General features: G+C 51.8%; 1 protein-coding gene across 1 annotated transcript; it reads right to left on the minus strand.

The window, feature by feature from the left end:
- Window positions 1-250: 250 nt before the first annotated feature.
- Window positions 251-20,018, minus strand: LOC140454050 (uncharacterized). The gene is made up of 2 exons (XM_072549014.1): window positions 19,949-20,018; window positions 251-4,371 (listed from the first exon to the last, which is right to left on the minus strand). The coding sequence occupies exon 2, from the start codon at window positions 4,307-4,309 to the stop codon at window positions 1,469-1,471; it is 2,841 nt and encodes a 946-aa protein (XP_072405115.1). The 5' UTR covers window positions 4,310-4,371; window positions 19,949-20,018; the 3' UTR covers window positions 251-1,468.
- Window positions 20,019-22,209: the final 2,191 nt, after the last annotated feature.

Here is a 22,209-nt window from a genome sequence, read left to right on the forward strand (position 1 = left end):
GGGCACTATGGGACAATTTAGCATGGCCAATTCACCCTAACCTGCACATCCCTGGGCACTACGGGACAATTTAGCACGGCCAACCCACCCTAACCTACACATCCCTGGACACTACGGGACAATTTAGCATGGCCAATCCACCCTAACCTGCACATCCCTGGACACTACGGGACAATTTAGCATGGCCAATCCCACCCTAACCTACACATCCCTGGGCACTATGGGACAATTTAGCATGGCCAATCCCACCCTAACCTGCACATCCCTGGGCACTATGGGACAATTTAGCATGGCCAATCCACCCTAACCTGCACATCTTTGGACTGTGGGAGGAAACCGGAGCACCCGGAGGAAACCCACGCGGACACGGGGAGAACGTGCTACCTCCACACAGTCAGTCGCCCCGAGGCTGGGATCGAACCCAGAGGTTGGCACTTTTCTCCGTGAAGAGATCACGGCTTAGAGGGAGATCTGATGGAGGCTTTCAAAATCCTGAGTGGGCTGGAGAGAGTCAATAGGCAGAAGGTGCTCCCCCTTGTAAAACGAACAAGAATGAGAGGGACGTCGATTTAAAGTCATGTGCAGAAAAAGCAAGGATGATCTGAGGCAAAGCTTCCTCACACAGTTAGACAGGTTAGTAAGGTTAGATCACATCGGACCCAGGGAAAGCTAGCTATTTGCATACACAATGGGCTTGACAGTAGAAAACAGAGAGTGGTAGGAGGGAGTTGATTCTCAGACTGGAAGCCTGTGATGTGCTGCAAGAGTCGGTGCTGGGTCTACTACTGTTCGTGTTTGTCAACATATTGGTCCTGTGGAAAAACAAATTTTGAATAAAAAAAACAAAAATCGAGATCTTTTTCTCACCCCAGCAGCTCGGAGTGAGAGGTGGGAATAAAGACAAAATACCGGAAATCCAAAACAAGCACAGAGATCGCTGGAGAAACTCAGCAGTTCTGTCAGCATCAGTGGAGAGAGAGAGAGAGAGAGAGAAGTAGGGTTAATGTTTTGAGTCTGGTCTAACTGGTCTTCAGAACGTCAGCCTGTACGATGCGGGTCAGGCCGTAGAAAACAGTCGTGAAGAGGAGTCATTCCCGTTAACTCTGCTTCCCTCTTCACCGAGGCTGCCAGGCCTGCTGAGTTCCTCCAGCGTTGCCTCCGCCTCCAGAGTCCGACGGGCCGGAAGGGGAAACGGGATAATCACCTCGCTCCCGTTTCTGGGCCCATGGTGTCAGTTTGGGAGAAAGTGAGGCCTGCAGATGCCCGGAGATCAAAAAGTATGGCGCTGGAAAAGCACAGCCGGTCAGGCAACATCCGAGGAGCAGGAGAGACGACGGACGCAGGGCTCACACTTGAAGGTTGGTCGGAAATGCAACAAATTGAGCAGTAATGGCGAGGGGAGGCCGTGTGGTGGGGGTCACTGGGGGAGGATGACAAGGCAGAGCACAGGTCCTGGAAGGGTTGAGTTTTAACTGTCTGCTTCAGCGTCCCTGTCTTTGACTCGACTGGAGCCTTTGATCGCTGCCCTCACTTTGACCCAAAAGAGCTTCTGAGCTTCCGCTTCCGTCGGCCACTGGATGTAGGTCTTCTCCTTCATCACCTTCCGCATCTTGTGGTAGGTGGAGAGCTCGGCTTCCGGAATCTTCTCCAGGAAGAGCAGGACGACGACGTCCTTGAGCTCGTGGAAGAGCCTGTAACTGGCCAGCTCCAGCTCCATGGAGCACCACTCGCTCTCCAAATAGCTGCGGCTCATGACACAGATGGTCTTCCTGCTCTGGTAGATGCTGTCCACGATGTTGTCGATGATGTACTTGCCTAGCTCAAAGTCTCTGTGGTGGAGGCAGAGTTTGAAACACTGAGGGCCGTTGTTTTCCAGGTTGGGCACCAACTCCTGCAGGACCCACCCTTCGTCATTGGAATTGTAGGAGATGAAAGCGTCGTATCTGTAGGACTGTTGACTCTCTTCCCTTCCCCTGTAGTCGTTCAGCCAGGAGCGCAAAATGTACAGTCCATACTTAATGTGCCAGTACCCTTTGGCATAGACGACAGGGACAAAGGTGAACAGGAGCAACACGGGCAAGATTATTTCGAACATGAGGTGCCCAATGTCCAAGTAACAGACCCGAGTGTCAAACTTGTACAGGTACGCGCTCTGCTGGTTGGCGCAGGTCTGGTTGTAAAAGTAGACGACCTGCACCCTGGGGTTGGAGAGGGACCAGTTTTGGAACCAGCCGTTGCTGCAGATGCAAGGGAACGGATTCTTCCTCAGGTCCAGGTAGCTCAGGGAGGGCAGCTGCTCCAGCACGCTGCTGTTGACCGTCTGGATGGCGTTCTTGCCCAGCACCAAGCTCCTGAGGTTGGCGAGGCCGCCGAAGATATCGACCGACATGAAGCGGAGGCCGACGTTCTCGAGATCCAGCCTCTCCAGGCGACGGAGGCTCCGGAAGACGCCCGGGTTGAGACTGTGGACGCCGTTGCATGTGTCGGGCATGGAGAGGATCCTCAGGTTGACCAGGTCCTCGAACGTGCGGCTGGAGGACAGCGACATCTTGTTCTCACCCAGGTAGAGGTCCCGGAGGGAGGTGAGGCCTCTGAAGAACCCCGGGGGGATGATGTTGATGCCGTAGGGCTGCTGGGCCTGCAGCTTGAGGATGCCGAGTCTGCCCAGGTGGACGAAGGGAGCCTTTGTGGCTAGGCCGCTGTTGTACCGGATCCAGTTCTTGGCCAGGTCCAGCACCCTCAGAGACGGGAGGTGGCTGAAGATCTCCTCGCCGATGTGGGTGATGCTGTTCCTGTCCAGGTAGAGCCTGGTCAGGTTGCGGAGCCCGCCGAAGGACCGGCCGGTGAGACTCCGGACCTTGTTGCCGCCCAGGTCCAAGGTATCCAAGCTGCGGAGGCTGGCGAAGACGTTGTTGAAGATGATGGAGACCCTGTTGTTCCTCAGGTTGAGGGTGCGGAGGCGGGCCAGCCCGGAGAAGGTCTCCTGGTAGAGGTCCGTGATGAGGTTGTTGTCCAGACGGAGGGTCCGCAGTTGGCTGAGCTCAGCGAAGGCCGTCCTGTTGATGACGGCAATGTTGTTGATGTTCAGCAGGAGGCTCCTGATGCCGGGGGCGTGAGAGAAGGCGCAGGCGGGCACGGCCAAAATCCGGTTGTAGCGGTAAGACAGGTAGGTCAGTTTGGGGTAGGGGGCTGCCCTCTTGCTGCAGCAGGCAGACAGCTTTTGAATCCTGTTGTGCTCCAAGAGGAAGGATGTGACTGGCTCCCGCTGGGTTATGAACTTCAGGCAGTCGTCGGCCGTCAGAGAGTTGTGCGACAGATCCCAGGCCTTGACCGGTGGGCAGCCCTCCAGGGACAGGAGAGTGGCGGAGGAGATCCGGTTGCTCTGCAGGAGCAAGCGCTCGATCGTCCCGTTACCAAGGTGACGGCACAGCTCGGTGAGCTCTGAGCGGCTGCCAAGTCGTAAGCCGGAGTATTCAACCCGCCGGGGGTCCACGTTCCCGGATCGGAGCAGCTCCGAGACATCCAGGGGGTTGTTCCTGACCACCAGCCAGGCGACCTTCCTCAAGTCGAGGTCGGAGAGCCGGGAGATGTTGTTGTCCGACACGTCCAGGGTGAGGTTGCGGTCCAGGAAGTCCCGTCGGCAGTCCAGGGCGTCGAGCGAGTTGTTGCGGAGGGAGAGGAACCGCAGGGAGAGCGGCAGGGGGGCGGAATGCCGGAGCGAGCGCAGGCGGTTGGCGCTCAGATCCAGGCGGGTCAACCGGCGGAGGGCAGCGACGGAGTCGACCACCCCGGAGAAGTTCCCCAGCCTGTTGAAGCTCATGTCGAGGGCCTGCAGCCCCGAGGGCGCGGCGAAGGCGTCAGGCTGGACCGTGGCCAGGCGGTTGTGGTCCACCAGCAGCTGGCACAGGCTCCCCAACCCGAGGAGGTCCGTCGGCCCCAGCCAGGAGATGCCGTTGTAGGAGAGGTTGAGGACGGTCAGCCGGCTGAGGTTGCTGAAGGCCCCGGCGTCCACCCAGCTGATCCGGTTGTAGTCCAGGCGCAGGCTGAGCAGGCCCGGCACCGCGCCGAAGCTGCCCGCTGGCAGCCGGCTCAGGAGGTTGTGGGAGACGTTGAGGTGGAGGGCGCTGGGCGGCAGGTCCGAGACGGCGCTGGAGACCCGCCTCAGGAACCGGTGGACGCACTGGAAGGAGCCATTGTGGCTGGCGCTCTGGATGCAGTTCTGGAAACTGTAGCCGGGGGCCACGGGTGCCAGCGCAATGCAGGACAGGGCGCAGACCAGCGGCGGCCAGTCAACACGCAGTCGCGCCATCTCTCCTGGCGTTGGCCTGCTCGGCTGGTGAGTGGACGGTGCTCAGTCCCTCGCTCGCTAACCTGCAAATCAGAGACGGTTTACACTGTGGAAATGAAGCCAACTTGCCAATGCTCAAAACCATCCTGATTGAGGTTTGTGATTTCCTCCTCTGTCAGATTATTAGCTGCTCTTTGAACAACCACCCCCCACCTCCCGAATGTCCTGACAGAGAGCGAGGGAGCACTGTCCACCTCCTGTCATGCCCAGTGATACCCAGCTGAGGGCCCCATCCCAAGACCCAAAACCTGCTATCGCCCTGTGTGCGGCCTATTGCTGCAGTTCATCTGTCAGCCCCTCAGTCCCCAGTCACGGCTCTTTCACGCACCCCAGCCTTGAAGGCACCATGTACACACACACACACACACACACACACATATATACACACTTAGACACACATACATACAGAGACAGAAACACACACACAGACATGCTCACACACACAGACGCACAGATGCACATATATACACACTTAGGTACACATACACACAGACACACATACACACAGATACATGCACAGTCACACACAAAGACACACACACACAGATGCACACATATACACTTAGACACACAGACACACATACACACAGAGACAGAGACACACACACAGACACGCACACACACACACAGACGCACAGATGCACATATATACACACTTAGGTACACATACACACTTAAACACAGACACACATGCACAACACACACACAAAGACACACATACATGCATACACACACAGATAAGCACACAAACACATAGCCACACACACACGCCAGACACATACAATTTAACAGACAGGCACACACACACACACAAACACACCCAGACACACACACATACATGCACACACAGACACAGACAGACAGACACACACAGACACACACAGGCACACACACACACACACACACATACACAAACACACACAGACACGCGCATACAGACACAAGCATGCACATAGACACACACAATCACGAACACACACATAGACAAACATGCAGACAGACAGACACAGATACAGATACACATACACACGCACACACACAGACACACACAGAGAAACACAGACACACAGACACACAAACACACACACGGACACACACATATGCACACAGACACACACACAGATACACACACAGGCACACAGACAAACACAAATATACACACAGACACAAATATGCACATAGACACACACAGTCACAAACACACACTCACATAGACACACACATGCAGACAGACGCACACACAGACAGACAGACACAGATACGCATACAGATATACACACAAACTCACCTACAGACAGAGACACACACACAGAGACACACAAACACACACACAAATACAGACACAAACACACACGCACCCCTCCAATCCCTCCTCTTCCAATCCCTTCCACCTCCTCTGCCTTCTCTCCCATTGAATCCCCTCACCATTATCCCTTTGACTCGCCCATTAACTAGCCCTTCCAACAGCCCATCCCCCAAACCCCACTCGCCCTCCCCTTCCATCCATTGCCTTCATTCATTGCACAACCCACCAACCCCACCCCAGCCTGCTCCTGCCACAACCTCATTCGCCCAGGCAAACAGTCCTGGGAACAACCTCGAGACGGGACAGAGACTAACTCACATGGAGCCGACACTATTATTCGATTGTTTGCTTCACCCAGCCCCTCACCCCTGCTCATAGCTCGTCAAGTACCTTACTCCCCCACATCCCTCACCCATAACGTCATCGCCTGCAGTTCCACTTGGTCACAACCACATGGTTCACTGAAATGTCCTTTCTCCTCACCTTGAGGCAGGCAAGCCCCTATTCTTGGCTAAATGGCGGCTCAGATACGAAGGCATCCTATGCTGTAGTTAGAACTTGCCCAAACTGCTGCATTGTAATGTGCCTTGTTTTTTGATTTGATACCACCCTTAACTACTGTTGGATGGTTCATCCTCTCTGAGTCTTTGCGCAGCAGTGAAATATACTTTCTGACTTGGAGTTTTGAAATGACTTTTTTTGAGAATGGGTCATGATTTCTCTGGGGAGTCACTAGAGCTGTACAACCTGGAAACAGGCCCTTCGGTCCAACTCGTCCGTGCCGAACAGATGTCCTCAGTGAAGCTGGTCCCATTTGCCAGCACTTGGCACATATCCCTCGAAACCCTTCCTATTCATGTACCCATCAGTGGTTAGCACTGCTGCCTCACGGTGCCAGGGACCCAGGTTCGATTCCAGCCTGAGGTGACTGTCTGCGTTGAACTTGCACATTCTCCCTCCATGCTTACGTGGATTTGGACCGGGTGCTCTGGTTTCCTCCCACAATCCAAACATGTTCAGGTTAGGGTGGATTGGGCATGATAATTTGTCCCATAGTGCCCAGGGATGTGGAGGTCAGGGTGGATTGGCCATGCTAAATTATCCCGTAGTGCCCAGGGATGTGGAGCTTAGGGTGGATTGGCCATGCTAAATTGTCCTGTAGTGCCCAGGGATGTGGAGGTTAGGGTGGATTGGCCATGCTAAATTGTCCTGTAGTGCCCAGGGATGTGGAGGTCAGGGTGGATTGGCCATGCTAAATTGTCCCGTGGTGCCCAGGGATGTGCAGGTTAGGGTGGATTGGCCATGCTAAATTGTCCCATAGTGCCCAGGGATGTGCAGGTCAGGGTGGATTGGCCATGCTAAATTGTCCCATAGTGTCCAGGGATGTGTAGGTTAGGGTGGATTGGCCATGCTAAAATGTCCCATAGTGCCCAGGGATGTGCAGGTTAGGGTGGATTGGCCATGCTAAATTGTCCCATAGTGTCCAGGGATGTGTAGGTTAGGGTGGATTGGCCATGCTAAATTGTCCCATAGTGCCCAGGGATGTGCAGGTTAGGGTGGATTGGCCATGCTAAATTGTCCCATAGTGCCCAGGGATGTGCAGGTTAGGGTGGATTGGCCATGCTAAATTGTCCCGTAGTGCCCAGGGATGTGGAGGTTAGGGTGGATTGGCCATGCTAAATTGTCCCGTAGTGCCCAGGGATGTGGAGGTTAGGGTGGATTGGCCATGCTAAATTGTCCTGTAGTGCCCAGGGATGTGGAGGTCAGGGTGGATTGGCCATGCTAAATTGTCCCGTGGTGCCCAGGGATGTGCAGGTTAGGGTGGATTGGCCATGCTAAATTGTCCCATAGTGCCCAGGGATGTGCAGGTCAGGGTGGATTGGCCATGCTAAATTGTCCCATAGTACCCAGGGATGTGCAGGTTAGGGTGGATTGGCCATGCTAAATTGTCCCATAGTGTCCAGGGATGTGTAGGTTAGGGTGGATTGGCCATGCTAAATTGTCCCATAGTGCCCAGGGATGTGCAGGTTAGGGTGGATTGGCCATGCTAAATTGTCCCATAGTGCCCAGGGATGTGCAGGTTAGGGTGGATTGGCCATGCTAATTTGTCCCATAGTGTCCAGGGATGTGCAGGTTAGGGTGGATTGGCCATGCTAAATTGTCCCATAGTGCCCAGGGATGTGCAGGTTAGGGTGGATTGGCCATGCTAAATTGTCCCATAGTGCCCAGGGATGTGCAGGTTAGGGTGGATTGGCCATGCTAATTTGTCCCATAGTGCCCAGGGATGTGCAGGTTAGGGTGGATTGGCCATGCTAAATTGTCCCATAGTGCCCAGGGATGTGCAGGTTAGGGTGGATTGGCCATGTAAAAATGTCCCGTAGTGCCCAGGGATGTACAGGTTAGGGTGGATTGGCCAGGCTAAATTGTCCCATAGTGTTCAGGGATGTGCAGGTTAGGGTGGATTGGCCATGCTAAACTGTCCCATAGTGCCCAGGGATGTGCAGGTTAGGGTGGATTGGCCATGCTAAAATGTCCCATAGTGCCCAGGGATGTGCAGGTTAGGGTGGATTGGCCATGCTAAATTGTCCCATAGTGCCCAGGGATGTCCAGTTTAGGGTGGATTGGCCATGCTAAATTGTCGAGGAGAAAGTGAGGACTGCAGATGCTGGAGATCAGAGCTGAAAAATGTGTTGCTGGAAAAGCGCAGCAGGTCAGGCAGCATCCAAGGAGCAGGAGAATCGACGTTTCGGGCATGAGCCCTTCTTCAGGAATGAGGAAAGTGTGTCCAGCAGGCGAAGATAAAAGGTCGGGAGGAGGGAGTTGGGGGAGGGGTGTTGGAAATGTGATAGGTAGAAGGAGGTTAAGGTGAGGGTGATAGGCCGGAGTGGGGTGGGGGCGGAGAGGTCAGGAAGAAGATTGCAGGTTAGGAAGGTGTTGCTGACTTCGAGGGATTTGACTGAGACAGGTTGGGGGGAGGGGAAATGAGGAGACTGGAGAAATCTGCATTCATCCCTTGTGGTTGGAGGGTTCCTAGGTGGAAGATGGGGCGCTCTTCCTCCAATCATCGTGTTGCTATGGTCTGGCGATGGAGGAGTCCAAGGACCTGCATGTCCTTGGTGGAGTGGGAGGGGGAGTTGAAGTGTTGGGCTACGGGGCGGTTAGTTTGGTTGGTGCGGGTGTCCCAGAGGTGTTCTCTGAAACGTTCCGCAAGGAGGCGGCCTCTCTCCTCAATATAGAGGAGGTCACATTGGGTGCAGCAGATGCAGTAAATGATGTGTGTGGAGGTGCAGGTGAATTTGTGGCAGATATGGAAGGATCCCTTGGGGCCTTGGAGGGAAGTAAGGGGGGAGGTGTGGGCGCAAGTTTTACATTTCTTGCGGTTGCAGGGGAAGGTGCCGGGAGTGGAGGTTGGGTTGGTGGGGGGTGTGGACCTGACGAGGGAGTCACGGAGGGAGTGGTCTTTTCGGAATGCTGATAGGGGAGGGGAGGGAAATATATCCCTGGTGGTGGGGTCCGCTTGGAGGTGGCGGAAATGACGAAGGATGATACGATGTATATGGAGATTGGTGGGGTGGTAGGTGAGGACCAGTGGGGTTCTGTCCTGGTGGCGATTGGAGGGGTGGGGCTCAAGGGCGGAGGAGCGGGAAGTGGAGGAGATGTGGTGGAGAGCATTGTCGATCACGTCTGGGGGGAAATTGCGGTCTTTGAAGAAGGAGGCCATCTGGGTTGTACGGTGTTGGAACTGGTCCTCCTGGGAGCAGATGCGGCGGAGACGAAGGAATTGGGAATATGGGATGGCGATTTTACAGGGGGCAGGGTGGGAGTCGGTTGGTTTATAGTAAATGTCTGTGTTGATTCGGTCGCCCGAGATAGAAATGGAGAGGTCTAGGAAGGGGAGGGAGGAGACTGAGACGGTCCAGGTAAATTTGAGGTCGGGGTGGAAGGTGTTGCTAAATTGTCTCATAGTGCCCGGGATGTGCAGGTTAGGGTGGATTGGCCATGCTAAATTGTCCCATAGTGTCCAGGGAGGTGCAGGTTAGGGTGGATTGGCCATGCTAATTTGTCCCGTCGTGCCCAGGGATGTGCAGGTTAGGGTGGATTGGCCATGCTAAATTGTCCCATAGTGCCCAGGGATGTGCAGGTTAGGGTGGATTGGCCAGGCTAAAGTGTCCCATAGTGCCCAGGGATGTGCAGGTTAGGGTGGATTGGCCGTGCTAAATTGTCCCGTAGTGCCCAGGGATGTGCAGGTTAGGGTGGATTGGCCATGCTAAATTGTCCCATAGTGCCCAGGGAGGTGCAGGTTAGGGTGGATTGGCCATGCTAATTTGTCCCGTCGTGCCCAGGGATGTGCAGGTTAGGGTGGATTGGCCATGCTAAATTGTCCCATAGTGCCCAGGGATGTGCAGGTTAGGGTGGATTGGCCAGGCTAAAGTGTCCCATAGTGCCCAGGGATGTGCAGGTTAGGGTGGATTGGCCGTGCTAAATTGTCCCGTAGTGCCCAGGGATGTGCAGGTTAGGGTGAATTGGCCATGCTAAATTGTCCTGTAGTGCCCAGGGATGTGCAGGTTAGGGTGAATTGGCCATGCTAAATTGTCCCATAGTGCCCAGGGATGTGCAGGTTAGGGTAGATTGACCATGCTAAATTTTCCCGTAGTGTCCAGGGATGTGCAGGTTAGGGTAGATTGGCCGTGCTAAATTGTCCCGTAGTGCCCAGGGATGTGCAGGTTAGGCTGAATTGGCCATGCTAAATTGTTCGTAGTGCCCAGGGATGTGCAGGTTAGGGTAGATTGGCCGTGCTAAATTGTCCCATAGTGCCCAGGGATGTGCAGGTTAGGATAGATTGGCCGTGCTAAATTATCCCATAGTGTCCAGGGATGTGCAGGTTAGGGTGAATTGGCCATGCTAAATTGTCCCATAGTGCCCAGGGATGTGCAGGTTAGGGTTGATTGGCCGTGCTAAATTATCCCATAGTGTCCAGGGATGTGCAGGTTAGGGTGAATTGGCCATGCTAAATTGTCCCATAGTGTCCAGGGATGTGCAGGTAAGAGTGGATTGGCCAGGCTAAATTGTCCCGTTGTGCCCAGGGATGTGCAGGTTAGGGTAGATTGGCCATAATAAATTGTCCCATAGTGCCCAGGGATGTGCAGTTTAGGGTGAATTGGCCATGCTAAATTGTCCCGTAGTGCCCAGGGATGTGCAGGTTAGGGTGGATTGGCCATGCTAAATTGTCCCATAGTGTCCAGGGATGTGCAGGTTAGGGTGGATTGACCAGGCTAAATTGTCCCATAGTGCCTATGGATATGCAGGTAAGGGAGGATTGGCCAGGCTAAATTGTCCCGTAGTGCCCAGGGATGTGCAGGTTAGGGTGGATTGGCCATGCTAAATTGTTCTTTAGTGCCCAGGGATGTGCAGGTTAGGGTGGATTGACCAGGCTAAATTGTCCCATAGTGCCCAGGGGTCTGCAGGTTAGGGTGGATTGGCCATGCTAAATTGTCCTTTAGTGCCCAGGGATGTGCAGGTTAGGGTGGATTGGCCATGCTAAATTGTCCCATAGTGCCCAGGGGTCTGCAGGTTAGGGTGGATTGACCAGGCTAAATTGTCCCATAGTGCCCAGGGGTCTGCAGGTTAGGGTGGATTGGCCATGCTAAATTGTCCTTTAGTGCCCAGGTTAGGGTGGATTGACCAGGCTAAATTGTCCCAGCCAGGGATGTGCAGATTAGGGTGGATTAATCAGGGATAAATGTAGGGTGAAGGAATGAGTCCGGGTGAGTTATTCTTCAGAGGGTTGGAGTGAACTTGTTGAGCCAAATGTTGAGAGTGTGGCGCTGGAAAAGCACAGCAGACCAGGCAGCATCTGAGGAGCAGGAAAATCAACGTTCCTGGTGAAGAGCTCATGATCGAAACGTCGATCTTCCTGCTCCTCGGATGCTGCCCGTGCTTTTCCAGCGCCACACTTTTTGACTCTGATCCACAGCAGCTGCTGTCCTCATTTTCTCCTTGTTGAGCTAATTGGCCAGTTTCCACACTGTCAGGATTGTATGACCCTAATGTTGCAATTGTACCAGCCTCCACCACTTCCTCTGGCAGCTCATTCCAGACACGCACCACCCTCTGGGTGAAAAAGTTGCCCGTTAGGCCCTATTCATAACTTTCCCCTCTCACCTTAAACGTATGCCCTCTTGTTTAAGACTCCCCCACCCCAGGGAAAAAAAGATTTTCACCCTATCCATGCCCCTCATAATTTTATAAACCTCTATAAGGTCACCCCTCAGCCTCCGACACTCCAGGGAAAACAGCCCCTGCCTGTTCAGCCTCTCCCTGTAGCTCAAACCCTCCAACATCCTTGTAAATCTTTTCTGAACCCTTTCAAGTTTCAAAACATCCTTCCGATTGGAGGGAGACCAGAATTGCACCCAATATATTTTCTTGCCACTCAGTTAATTGTGGATCCAATTGATCAAATTTCCATGGATCCCATGGATCCCAGTCTTGCTACCAGTGTCCCATACAGGACGCCATCGAAAGCTTTGCCAAGATCCAAGTGGATTGAGGCAAAAGCATTACCTTCATGTCCAAACATGGTCGCCCCATTTGAAAAACTCAGTGAAGTTGGTCAGCTATGATCTCCCCTTAACAAAACTGTACTGACTGTCCTTGATGAGTCTCGACCTCTCCAAACCCAGGCTACTTCTGTCCCTCAGAGTTACATCCAAATTTGTCCCAACACCAAGGTGAGACTGACTGGACCATCGTTTCTTGATTTATCCCTTACTCCCTTCTTGAACAATGGCACCACGTCGTTTATCCTCCAGCCCTCTTGCATCATTTCTGCGGGCGTAGAGGAAGTGAGGCATGGTGGCTCAGTGGTTAGCACTGCTGCCTTACAGCACCAGGTTCAATTCCAGCCTCAAGCGACTGTCTGTGTGGAGTTTGCACGTTCTGCGTGGGTTTCCTCCGGGTGCTCCGGTTTCCTCCCACAGTCCAAAGATGTGCGGGCCAGGTGAACTGGCCATAAGAAATTGCCCATAGTGTTAGGTGCATTAGTCAGAGGGAAATGGGTTACTCTTCAGAGGGTCAGTGTGGACGGGTTGGGCCACACTGTCGGGAATCTAATCTAATCTAAAAAGTGAAAATTTGTGCGGGTGCCTGGTTATTTCCTCTCTTGCCTTACTCACCCGCCGAGGAGGTTTAGGAGAAAGGCAGGGACTGCAGATGAGGGTAGAAAGTGTGGTGCTGGAAAAGCACAGCCGGTCAGGCAGCATCCCAGGAGCAAGAGAATCGACGTTTCGGGCACAAGCCCTTCATCAGGCAAGTGATTACGCCCGAAACGTCAACTCTCCTGCTCCTCGGATGCTGCCTGACTGGCTGTGCTTTTCCAGCACCACAGTCTTCGAGGCACGGAGATTTACCCACTTTTAAGCCTCCCCTCTCTGACTATGCTAATTTCTTTACCAGAATCACGTGATTTCTATACCCAGACCATCCCTCTCAGTAGAGAATACCAATATTCAGTTGGAATCCAACCTCCATTCTCTGGCTTCACAGACAAATTATTGCTATGGGGCTTAAAATTCTCTTTTTATTGGTAACATGTGGTAAAACAAATTAGGATTTGCCTCCCATAGAACATAGAACATAGAAAAATACAGCGCAGTATAGGCCCTTCGGCCCTCGATGTTGTGCCGACCGAAGCCGACCTAACCTACACTAGCCCAATAACCTCCATATGCTTATCCAATGCCCGCTTGAATGACCATAAAGAGGGAGAATCCACCATTGATACTGGCAGGGCATTCCATGAACTCTCAACCCGCTGAGTAAAGAACCTACCCCTAACATCTGTCCTATACCAACCTCCCCTTAATTTAAAGCTGTGTCCCCTAGTAACAGCTGACTCCATACGCGGAAAAAGGTTCTCATGGTCAACCCTATCTAACCCCCTAATCATCTTGTACACCTCTATCAAGTCACCCCTAAACCTTCTTTTCTCCAATGAAAACAACCCCAAGTGCCTCAGCCTTTCCTCATACGATCTTCCTACCATACCAGGCAACATCCTGGTAAACTTCCTCTGCACTCGTTCGAGTCCCTCCACATCCTTCCTAGAGTATGGCGACCAAAACTGCACACAATACTCCAGATAAGGCCGCACCAGAGTCTTATACAACTGCAACATGACCTCAGGACTCCTGAACTCAATTCCTCCACCAATAAAGCCCAGTACGCCATATGCCTTCTTCACTGCACTATTTACCTGGTGGGAACTTTCAGGTCCTTTCTAGCTCCCCTAATCCTTTTAAGTCCCCTCTTACGCTTGCGACACTATCTATTTTGATTTATTATTGTCACATGTACTTGGGACAGTGAAACGTTTTGTTTCGCCTGTGGTACAGGCAGACTGTATCATACAAACTGTGTAAGGCTGATTGAACAGGGCGAGGGATACAATGTTCGCGGCAGCAGGGAACGCCCACAGCGAGCGAGGTCAGCACTACATTTCAAGCCTGAGAAAGTCGAGTCAGAAGAACTGAGAAGGTGAGGGACTGCAGATGCTGGAGAGGAGAGTCGCGAGCGCGGCGCTGGGAAAAGCGCAGCAGGTCAGGCAGCATCCGAGGAGCTGGGGATTCGACGTTTGATCAGGAAGGGCTTATCGCCCGAAACGTCGATTCCCCTGCTCCTCGGATGCTCCCCGACCTGCTGCGCTTTTTCAGCGCCACACTCTCGACACAGTGGTTTAACAACAACAGCAGAGAAGGAGCTGTTCTTGAATCGGTTGGTATGTGTGCTTCAGCTTTTTGTATTTTTTTGTAAGCTTTTTGTTGGAAGAGATTATAACCGGGGTGGGAGACGTCTTTGATGATCTTGACTGCCGTCCTGAGGCAGCGGTGTGTACAGGTGGAGTCAGTGGATGGAAAGGTTGGCTTACGTCATGCATTTGGTTGTGTTCACAACTCTCTGCAGTTTCTGATGCAGAGCAGTTGCCATAACAAGCAGCGATGCATGCAAATGGAATACTTTCCGTGGTGCTCCAAGTCTCCTGTTGTGTTGAGGCCTCACTGTCTGCCAGAAGCCTCCCTTTTCTCTTTGTCCAATGCTGTATGTCCCTCAATACCCAGGGTTCACAGGATTGGATGGTCCCAGCCTTTCTCTGTGGTGAAAGTGAGGGACTGCAGATCAGAGTCGAGAGCGTGGCGCTGAACTGTGGAGCATCTGAGGAGCAGGAGAATCGACGTTTCAGGCGAAAGCCCTTCATCCTTTCTCTCTGTTGACCTCGTACTGCTTCTTTCTTGAATGGATCCCACTGCTCTGAGAGAGAAGGTATCTGTTTCCCAGTCCACTTTGGCCAAATGATGACCTGATCTTATTAAAGTCAGCCAGCCGAGAAGTTTGAGCTCAGGCCCATTCTTGACCTTTCTCTATGCCAATCTTGCGTCTAACAGAACCGTCTGCAAAATACTTGCTCGGTTTTGATGCTTAAAAATGAAGTCCAGGAACACTCCTTGTCTTGTCAGGCCTTTTATATACTGGCTTATAAAGCTCTTCAGGATGTATTTTAAAAAAAACTCTGCTCCCTCTAAACCTTTCACACTCTAGGTACTGATGGTTAGTCGAAATTCCCTACAATCACCACCCTCTTACTGTTACACTTCCCTGAAGTTTGCCAATATATCCGCTCCATTCTGTGTCTCTTAGAGTGTGAGGGGTCTATAGTACAGTCCATCAATGTAATTACTCCTTTACAGTTTTTAAATTTTACCCAGTTTTAATTGGAGAGTCTTCCGAGATGACCTTTCCCCTTACCGCTGTAACATATTCCCTGGAAGTCATTCCACATTATTCATTCTAAAATAGCCTTCTCCATATGGGTGGCACAGTGGCTCAGTGGTTAGCACTGCTGCCTCATAGCACCCTGAGACTCAGGTTCAATTCCCGCCTCAGGCGACTGTCTGTGTGGAGTTTGTACATTCTCCCCGTGTCTGCGTGGGTTTCCTCTGGGTGCTCCGGTTTCCTCCCACAGTCCAAAGGTGTGCAGATCAGGGTGAATTGGCTATGCTAGATTGCCCATAGTGTTAGGTGCATTAGTCAGAGGGAAATGGGTCTGGGTGGGTTACTCTTCGGAGGGTCGGAATTGTTGGGCCGAAGGGCCTGTTTCCACACTGTAGAGAATCTAATCTAATTTTTGGGTGAGGATATTAGTGCTCTTAGTAGTCACAGAGTCATACGTAGAACATAACAGCACAGCAAGGCCCTTCGGCCCTCAATGTTGCACTGACCTGTGAAGCCAATTGGAAGCCTTTTTAACCTATGAAAATCCAATCAACTGTAATATGGTGACATGATTGACAACAGGTTAATCCAATGGTATTCCTTGGGAAAGAAATCTTATTTACGTAAGTTGTTATTACCACGGTAGCAGTTTAAGATGAGTTCGAATGGTCAATTAATGTGTCAATATTTATTTTATGAAAACTCTATTGTCCTCTTATCTTTGAATTTCAGCTTAATTCTGCAAAATAGCATACAAGTTCACTGGGTCCAATCACTACTCTCAGCTAGTTTCTAGTATTCTTTCAAATTGAACTGCCATTTTGTGGTTAGTAAAAAATCCACATATACTTGTTGCTTCTAATAATAACCTAAGTTCAAATGTTAGATCCTCATCTACACTATTCCATTTTCATCTCTATGTCTATCCAATGCAATACTACTGTTGCAGGCATGTCCTTACCACCCTCTGAGTAAAGAAGCGACCTCTGACATCTGTCCTGTATCGTACAGCATGGAAACAGTTAAAAATCACACAACACCAGGGTCCTGCCCAACAGGTTTATTTGAAAGGGCGAGCCTTCAGGCTGCTGCTCCTTCACCGGGTGGCAGAGACACAGAATTTAGAGCAAAATTCTCCCCCATTGATAATGTCTTCTGATCCTGCTCCACAGCTACCTGATGAAGGAGCAGTGCTCCGAAAGCTAGTGCTTCCAAATCAACCCATTGGATTATAACCTGGTGTTGTGCGACCTTTGTTCCCCCCGCATCATGGCTAGCACGGAAACAGTCCAGCCAGTCCATGCTGATTGTAATCCCAAACTAATCTGCGCGTGATTGGCCCCTATCCCTCCAAACCTTTCCCGTACATGTACTTAGCTAAATGTCTTTTAACTGTTGTAACAGCAGCCACATTCACCACTTCCTCTGGAAATTCATTCCACACACAAATCACACTCTGTGTAAAAAAAAATTGCCTCATATGTTCTTTTTTTTACAAAGTTCCCCTCCCGCCTTATAAAATGTGCCCTCTGATTGGGATACTGATTGGGAATGATCAGCCATGATCATATTGAATGGCGGTGCAGGCTCGAAGGGCTGAATGGCCTACTCCTGCATCTATTGTCTATTTATCTATTTATTTATTTATCTCTCGTCCCCCACCCCAGGGAAAAGACACCTGGCCATTCACCTTATCTATACCCCCTCATGATTTTATAAACCTCTATAAGGTCACCCCTCAACCTCCGACGCTCCAGGGAAAACAGCTCCAGCCTATCTTGTCTCTCCTTATAATTGAAACCCTCCATACCCTGGTAAATCTCTTCTGAACCCTCTCTAGCTTAATAATATCCTTTCGATGACAGGGTGACGGGATTTGGATTCAGAAAAGGCCTCACCAACGTCCTGCATAACCTCCACATAACGTCCCAACTCCGAAACTCAATGGTCTGAGCCATTAAGGTGCTGAACGCCTTCTTAAGCAGCCTGTCTATATTTCTTCCGAGAGGAGACGGTAAAGCGCTCACATCACTGGAACCCTGATGCCTGAGAGACGTGGGCTCGAATCTCGGCGAGCTGAGGCAATCAATGACTAATATCTGGAATCGACTGGAAGCATCAGTCTGGTGACTGATTGTTGGAAAAACCCATTAGGTTTACAGATCTCTGGGAAGTGAGGGAAATCTGCTGTCCTTACCCAGTCTGACCTGGATTGAATTGCGAGAATCATGGAGCACTGACACCACATGTAGAGGATGTTCGAAAGACATCTGTCTTGCGGTGTTTCTCCCCTGTGCCTAGGTCTTCAATGTTTCAGATTTCAAACTCACGCCATATGGTCAGACACATCTTCCAAGACTCTTGCTCTCAATCAACTGGAAACTGAAACGGGGTGCATTTACAAAAGGGGAAGCTATGGTGTCAAGTTATGTCAACTCTCAGAGAACTTGACTGATGAATTCTGCGTTTGTATCATTGCCCCCCCAGGCTCGTTTACCAAGAGGACCTCAGGAGCGAAATAAAGGTTCAGAGTGGGAACAGGAAAACCAGCTGAGAGTGAAGGAGTGAATCCTGGACAGATTGGCCATGGCTTTTTTTTCCTGATTTGGAAGATGGGATTCAGTCTGATTGCCTTCACTCACCACTGAATGTATTACCTGTTGTGATATTTTAACCGTCTGGAAGCAGAAGTATTGATATTTACAGCTAAAGTGAAAACAGAAGCTTGTAATCAGGCCGTTCAGACTTTACGGCAGACTCAGAATTGTCACATCGATATTAATTCCACTGTCCAACTATCTCCGCAGAGTGCTGAGTCAATCTCAACCTAATCCCGCAGCCCCACAATGGTCCATAGAGTCCTGTGTCAATCCCAAATTCATTCAATTGCCCTGCTTTCCCTTCCTGATGAAGGGCTTTTGCCCAAAACGTCGATTCTCCTGCTCCTCGGATGTTGCCTGACCTGCTGTGTTTTTCCAGCACCACACTCTCAACTCTGATCTCCAGCATCTGCAACCCTCACTTTCTCCGAGCTGTTTTCCCATAGCCAAGTATCAAGCCCAATCCAATCCCATTCCCCCACAGTCCCAATCACCCTGGGTCAATCCGCACACTAATCCCACAGTCCCACAATGTCCCTAGAGTCCTGGCTCAATCCCAAATTAATTCCATTGCCCTACTTTCCCGTAGCCCTTTATCAATCCCAAAGTAATCCCACTGCCCCATCCCATAGCCCTTTATCAATCCCAAACCAATCCCACTGCCCCACCCCATAGCCCTTTATCAATCCCAAACCAATCCCACTGCCCCACCCCATAGCCCTTTATCAATACCAAACCAATCCCACTATCCCTCCCCATAGCCTTTTATCAATCCCAAACCAATCCCACTGCCCCACCCCATGGCCCTTTATCAATCCCAAACCAATCCCACTGCCCCACCCCATAGCCCTTTATCAATCCCAAACTAATCCCACTATCCCGCCCCATGGTCCTTTATCAATCCCAAACTAATCCCACTGCCCCGCCCCATAGCCCTTTATCAATCCCAAAGTAATCCCACTGCCCCACCCCATAGCCCTTTATCAATCCCAAACCAATCCCACTGCCCCACCCCATAGCCCTTTATCAATCCCAAACTAATCCCACTATCCCGCCCCATGGTCCTTTATCAATCCCAAACTAATCCCACTGCCCCGCCCCATAGCCCTTTATCAATCCCAAAGTAATCCCACTGCCCCACCCCATAGCCCTTTATCAATCCCAAACCAATCCCACTGCCCCACCCCATAGCCCTTTATCAATCCCAAAGTAATCCCACTGCCCCGCCCCATAGCCCTTTATGAATCCCAAAGTAATCCCACTGCCCCTCCCCATAGCCCTTTATCAATCCCAAAGTAATCCCACTGCCCCACCCCATTGCCCTTTATCAATCCCAAAGTAATCCCACTGCCCCGCCCCATAGCCCCTTATCAATCCCAAACCAATCCCACTGCCCCACCCCATAGCCCTTTATGAATCCCAAAGTAATCCCACTACCCCTCCCCATAGCCCTTTATGAATCCCAAAGTAATCCCACTACCCCTCCCCATAGCCCTTTATCAATCCCAAAGTAATCCCACTGCCCCACCCCATTGCCCTTTATCAATCCCAAACCAATCCCACTGCCCCACCCCATAGCCCTTTATCAATCCCAAACCAATCCCACTACCCCACACTCCCCACAGTCCTGTATGGCTCCCCATGTCCCAATACCACGTGCTCTCCCCATACCATAGAATCACATGGCACAGAAGAGGCCCTTCGGCCCATCACATCTGTCCTGCCGTAAAACACTAAATCTCACTAAATCTACATGAGTCCCACTTGCCAGCGGTTTGGCCCATGGCCTTGAGTGCTTGTCCAAGTCATTTGTAAATTCTGTGGGTTGACCTGCATCAACTACCCTCCCGACATGGTGCAATCTATGCATCTCTGGGTGAAAACAAAACTTTTCCTCCAACCCCCTCTCAACCTCATGCAATTCACCTTAAAAGTATCCCGCGTTGTTCTTGATGCTTCAACAAAGAGGAGCAGCTGCTTCCAGTCCACTCCGTCCACGCCCCTCATAATCTCATACACCCCTGTCAGGATCCCTCTCCAAAGAAGACAATTCGAGATTAGCCAGCCACTCTTTGTAGCTAAGAACATACAGGAGGTGGAATTAGTGATACTTACAGCTAATATCGAGTCGTAGAGATGTCCAGCATGGAGACAGACCCTTCGGTCCAACCCGTCCATGCCAACCAGATATCCCAACCCAATCTAGTCCCACCAGCCAGCACCCAGCCCATATCCCTCTAAACCCTTCCTATTCATATACCCATCCAGATGCCTTAAATGTGAATCACTCCCCTTCCCCACCCCCCCCACCTCCAGTATAATCACATCCTTCCTACTATGCGGCGAACGGAGGTGCATGTGGCCCTTCAGCCATGGTCAAACCAAACTCCTATATAGCGCCAAAGTAAGCTTTCAGTTCTTTCCAATCTAGGCCTTGACTGAGAAAGTGTCCCTCCTTGACAACCCTGCCCTCTCTCATTCAGGGATGGGAACAAGCATTCCCTAGCACCCATGCTTGTCTGAACGTCCCGGTGTGCAAGTAGTCACTGAGTACTCCCTTGTGTCTCTATCTCTGTCACCCCCCTCCAGCCCCCTACACCCCCTCCCTATCTCTGTCACCCCCTCCATCCCCTCCCTATCTCTGTCACCCCTCCATCCCCTACATCCCCTTCCTATTTCTGTTACCCTCTCCATCCCCCACACCCCCTCCCTATCTCTGTCATCCCCCTCCAGCCCCCTACACCCCCTCCCTATCTCTGTCACCCCCCTCCAGCCCCCTACACCCCCTCCCTATCTCTGTCACCCCCTCCATCCCCCTACACCCCCTCCCTATCTCTGCCACCCCTCCATCCCCCTACACCCCCTCCCTATCTCTGTCACCCCCTCCATCCCCCTACACCCCCTCCCTATCTCTGTCACCCCCTCCATCCCCTACACCCCCTCCCTATCTCTGTCACCACCCCCTCCCCCTACACCCCCTCCCTATCTCTGTCACCCCTCCATCCCCTACATCCCCTTCCTATTTCTGTTACCCTCTCCATCCCCCTACACCCCCTCCCTATCTCTGTCATCCCCCTCCAGCCCCCTACACCCCCTCCCTATCTCTGTCACCCCCTCCATCCCCCTACACCCCCTCCCTATCTCTGCCACCCCTCCATCCCCCTACACCCCCTCCCTATCTCTGTCACCCCCTCCAGCCCCTACACCCCCTCCCTATCTCTGTCACCCCCCCCTCCCCCTACACCCTCTCCTTATCTCTGTCGCCTCCTCCAGCCCCTACACCCCTTCCCTATTTCTGACAGGTTTTAGTTCTTTGATCACGGGGGAGAGGGTCAATCTTACCTGTGACTGGACCTTTGCCCTGTCGAGTCTGGAGATGTTGGAGCCGACAGTCCTGATATAGTGCAGTAACGTTGCAGTGACCGTCAGAGAGGATGTGGTTTGGACACTGGATGTCTCATCTTGAAAAGGAGAACAGCAAGTGAAAGTTGCCCTCAAAGACAGTGGATGACAGGAGATGCAGATGGGCTGTGACCATGCACGATCCAAACCGTGTGATCCGACACTTCCAACATCAGTAATCCTAGTTTTACATCTGCTCAGATCTTTGTTCTAACAGGAACAGGAGTGGACCATTCTACTCCTGTGTGAGGCCTAGCTCCATATACCGGGCCTTTGGCCCATATCACCTTGCTTCACAAAGTTTTACCTCTCTCAGATTTAAAATGAGCACCTCTCTGCTGCTCCGTGGGGCCAGCATCAACTGCAATTTGTAGAAGAGAGTTCCAAACCTCGACTGCTCTTCTGAGTGCCGAAGTGTTTCCTCATGTCCCTCATTTAGCCTGAGGGTTTTAGACTGTGTCTCTCCTCTCAATGCGACCCGGCCTTACCCACTTCATTTTCTAGAGGCCAAAAGGCTCAGTCAGTCTCTACCCGACTCACCGACGGATAGGACAGAGGGTTTGGATACTGTCCCCCCTCAGCACTGAAGTGGAGATAGCACTCTGCGCCTGTCTGCAGGACCCATTGCCGCGCTAAGGGAGAGCAAAAAACGCGACACAGCTATCTCATAGAATCCCTTACAGTGTGGGTCCAACAAGTCCACCACCACCCTGGACGATCCCGCCCAGACCCATTTCCCTGACTAATGCACCTAGCCTGCACATCCCCGAACACTATGGGCAATT

This window comes from Chiloscyllium punctatum, chromosome 28 (genome assembly GCF_047496795.1).
Source record: "Chiloscyllium punctatum isolate Juve2018m chromosome 28, sChiPun1.3, whole genome shotgun sequence".
NCBI classification, from domain to species: Eukaryota; Metazoa; Chordata; class Chondrichthyes; order Orectolobiformes; family Hemiscylliidae; genus Chiloscyllium; species Chiloscyllium punctatum.

Coding starts and splice junctions, on each gene's coding strand:
- LOC140454050 (XM_072549014.1), bottom strand. CDS start 4,309: ATGGCGCGACTGCGTGTTGACTGGCCGCCGCTGGTCTGCGCCCTGTCC.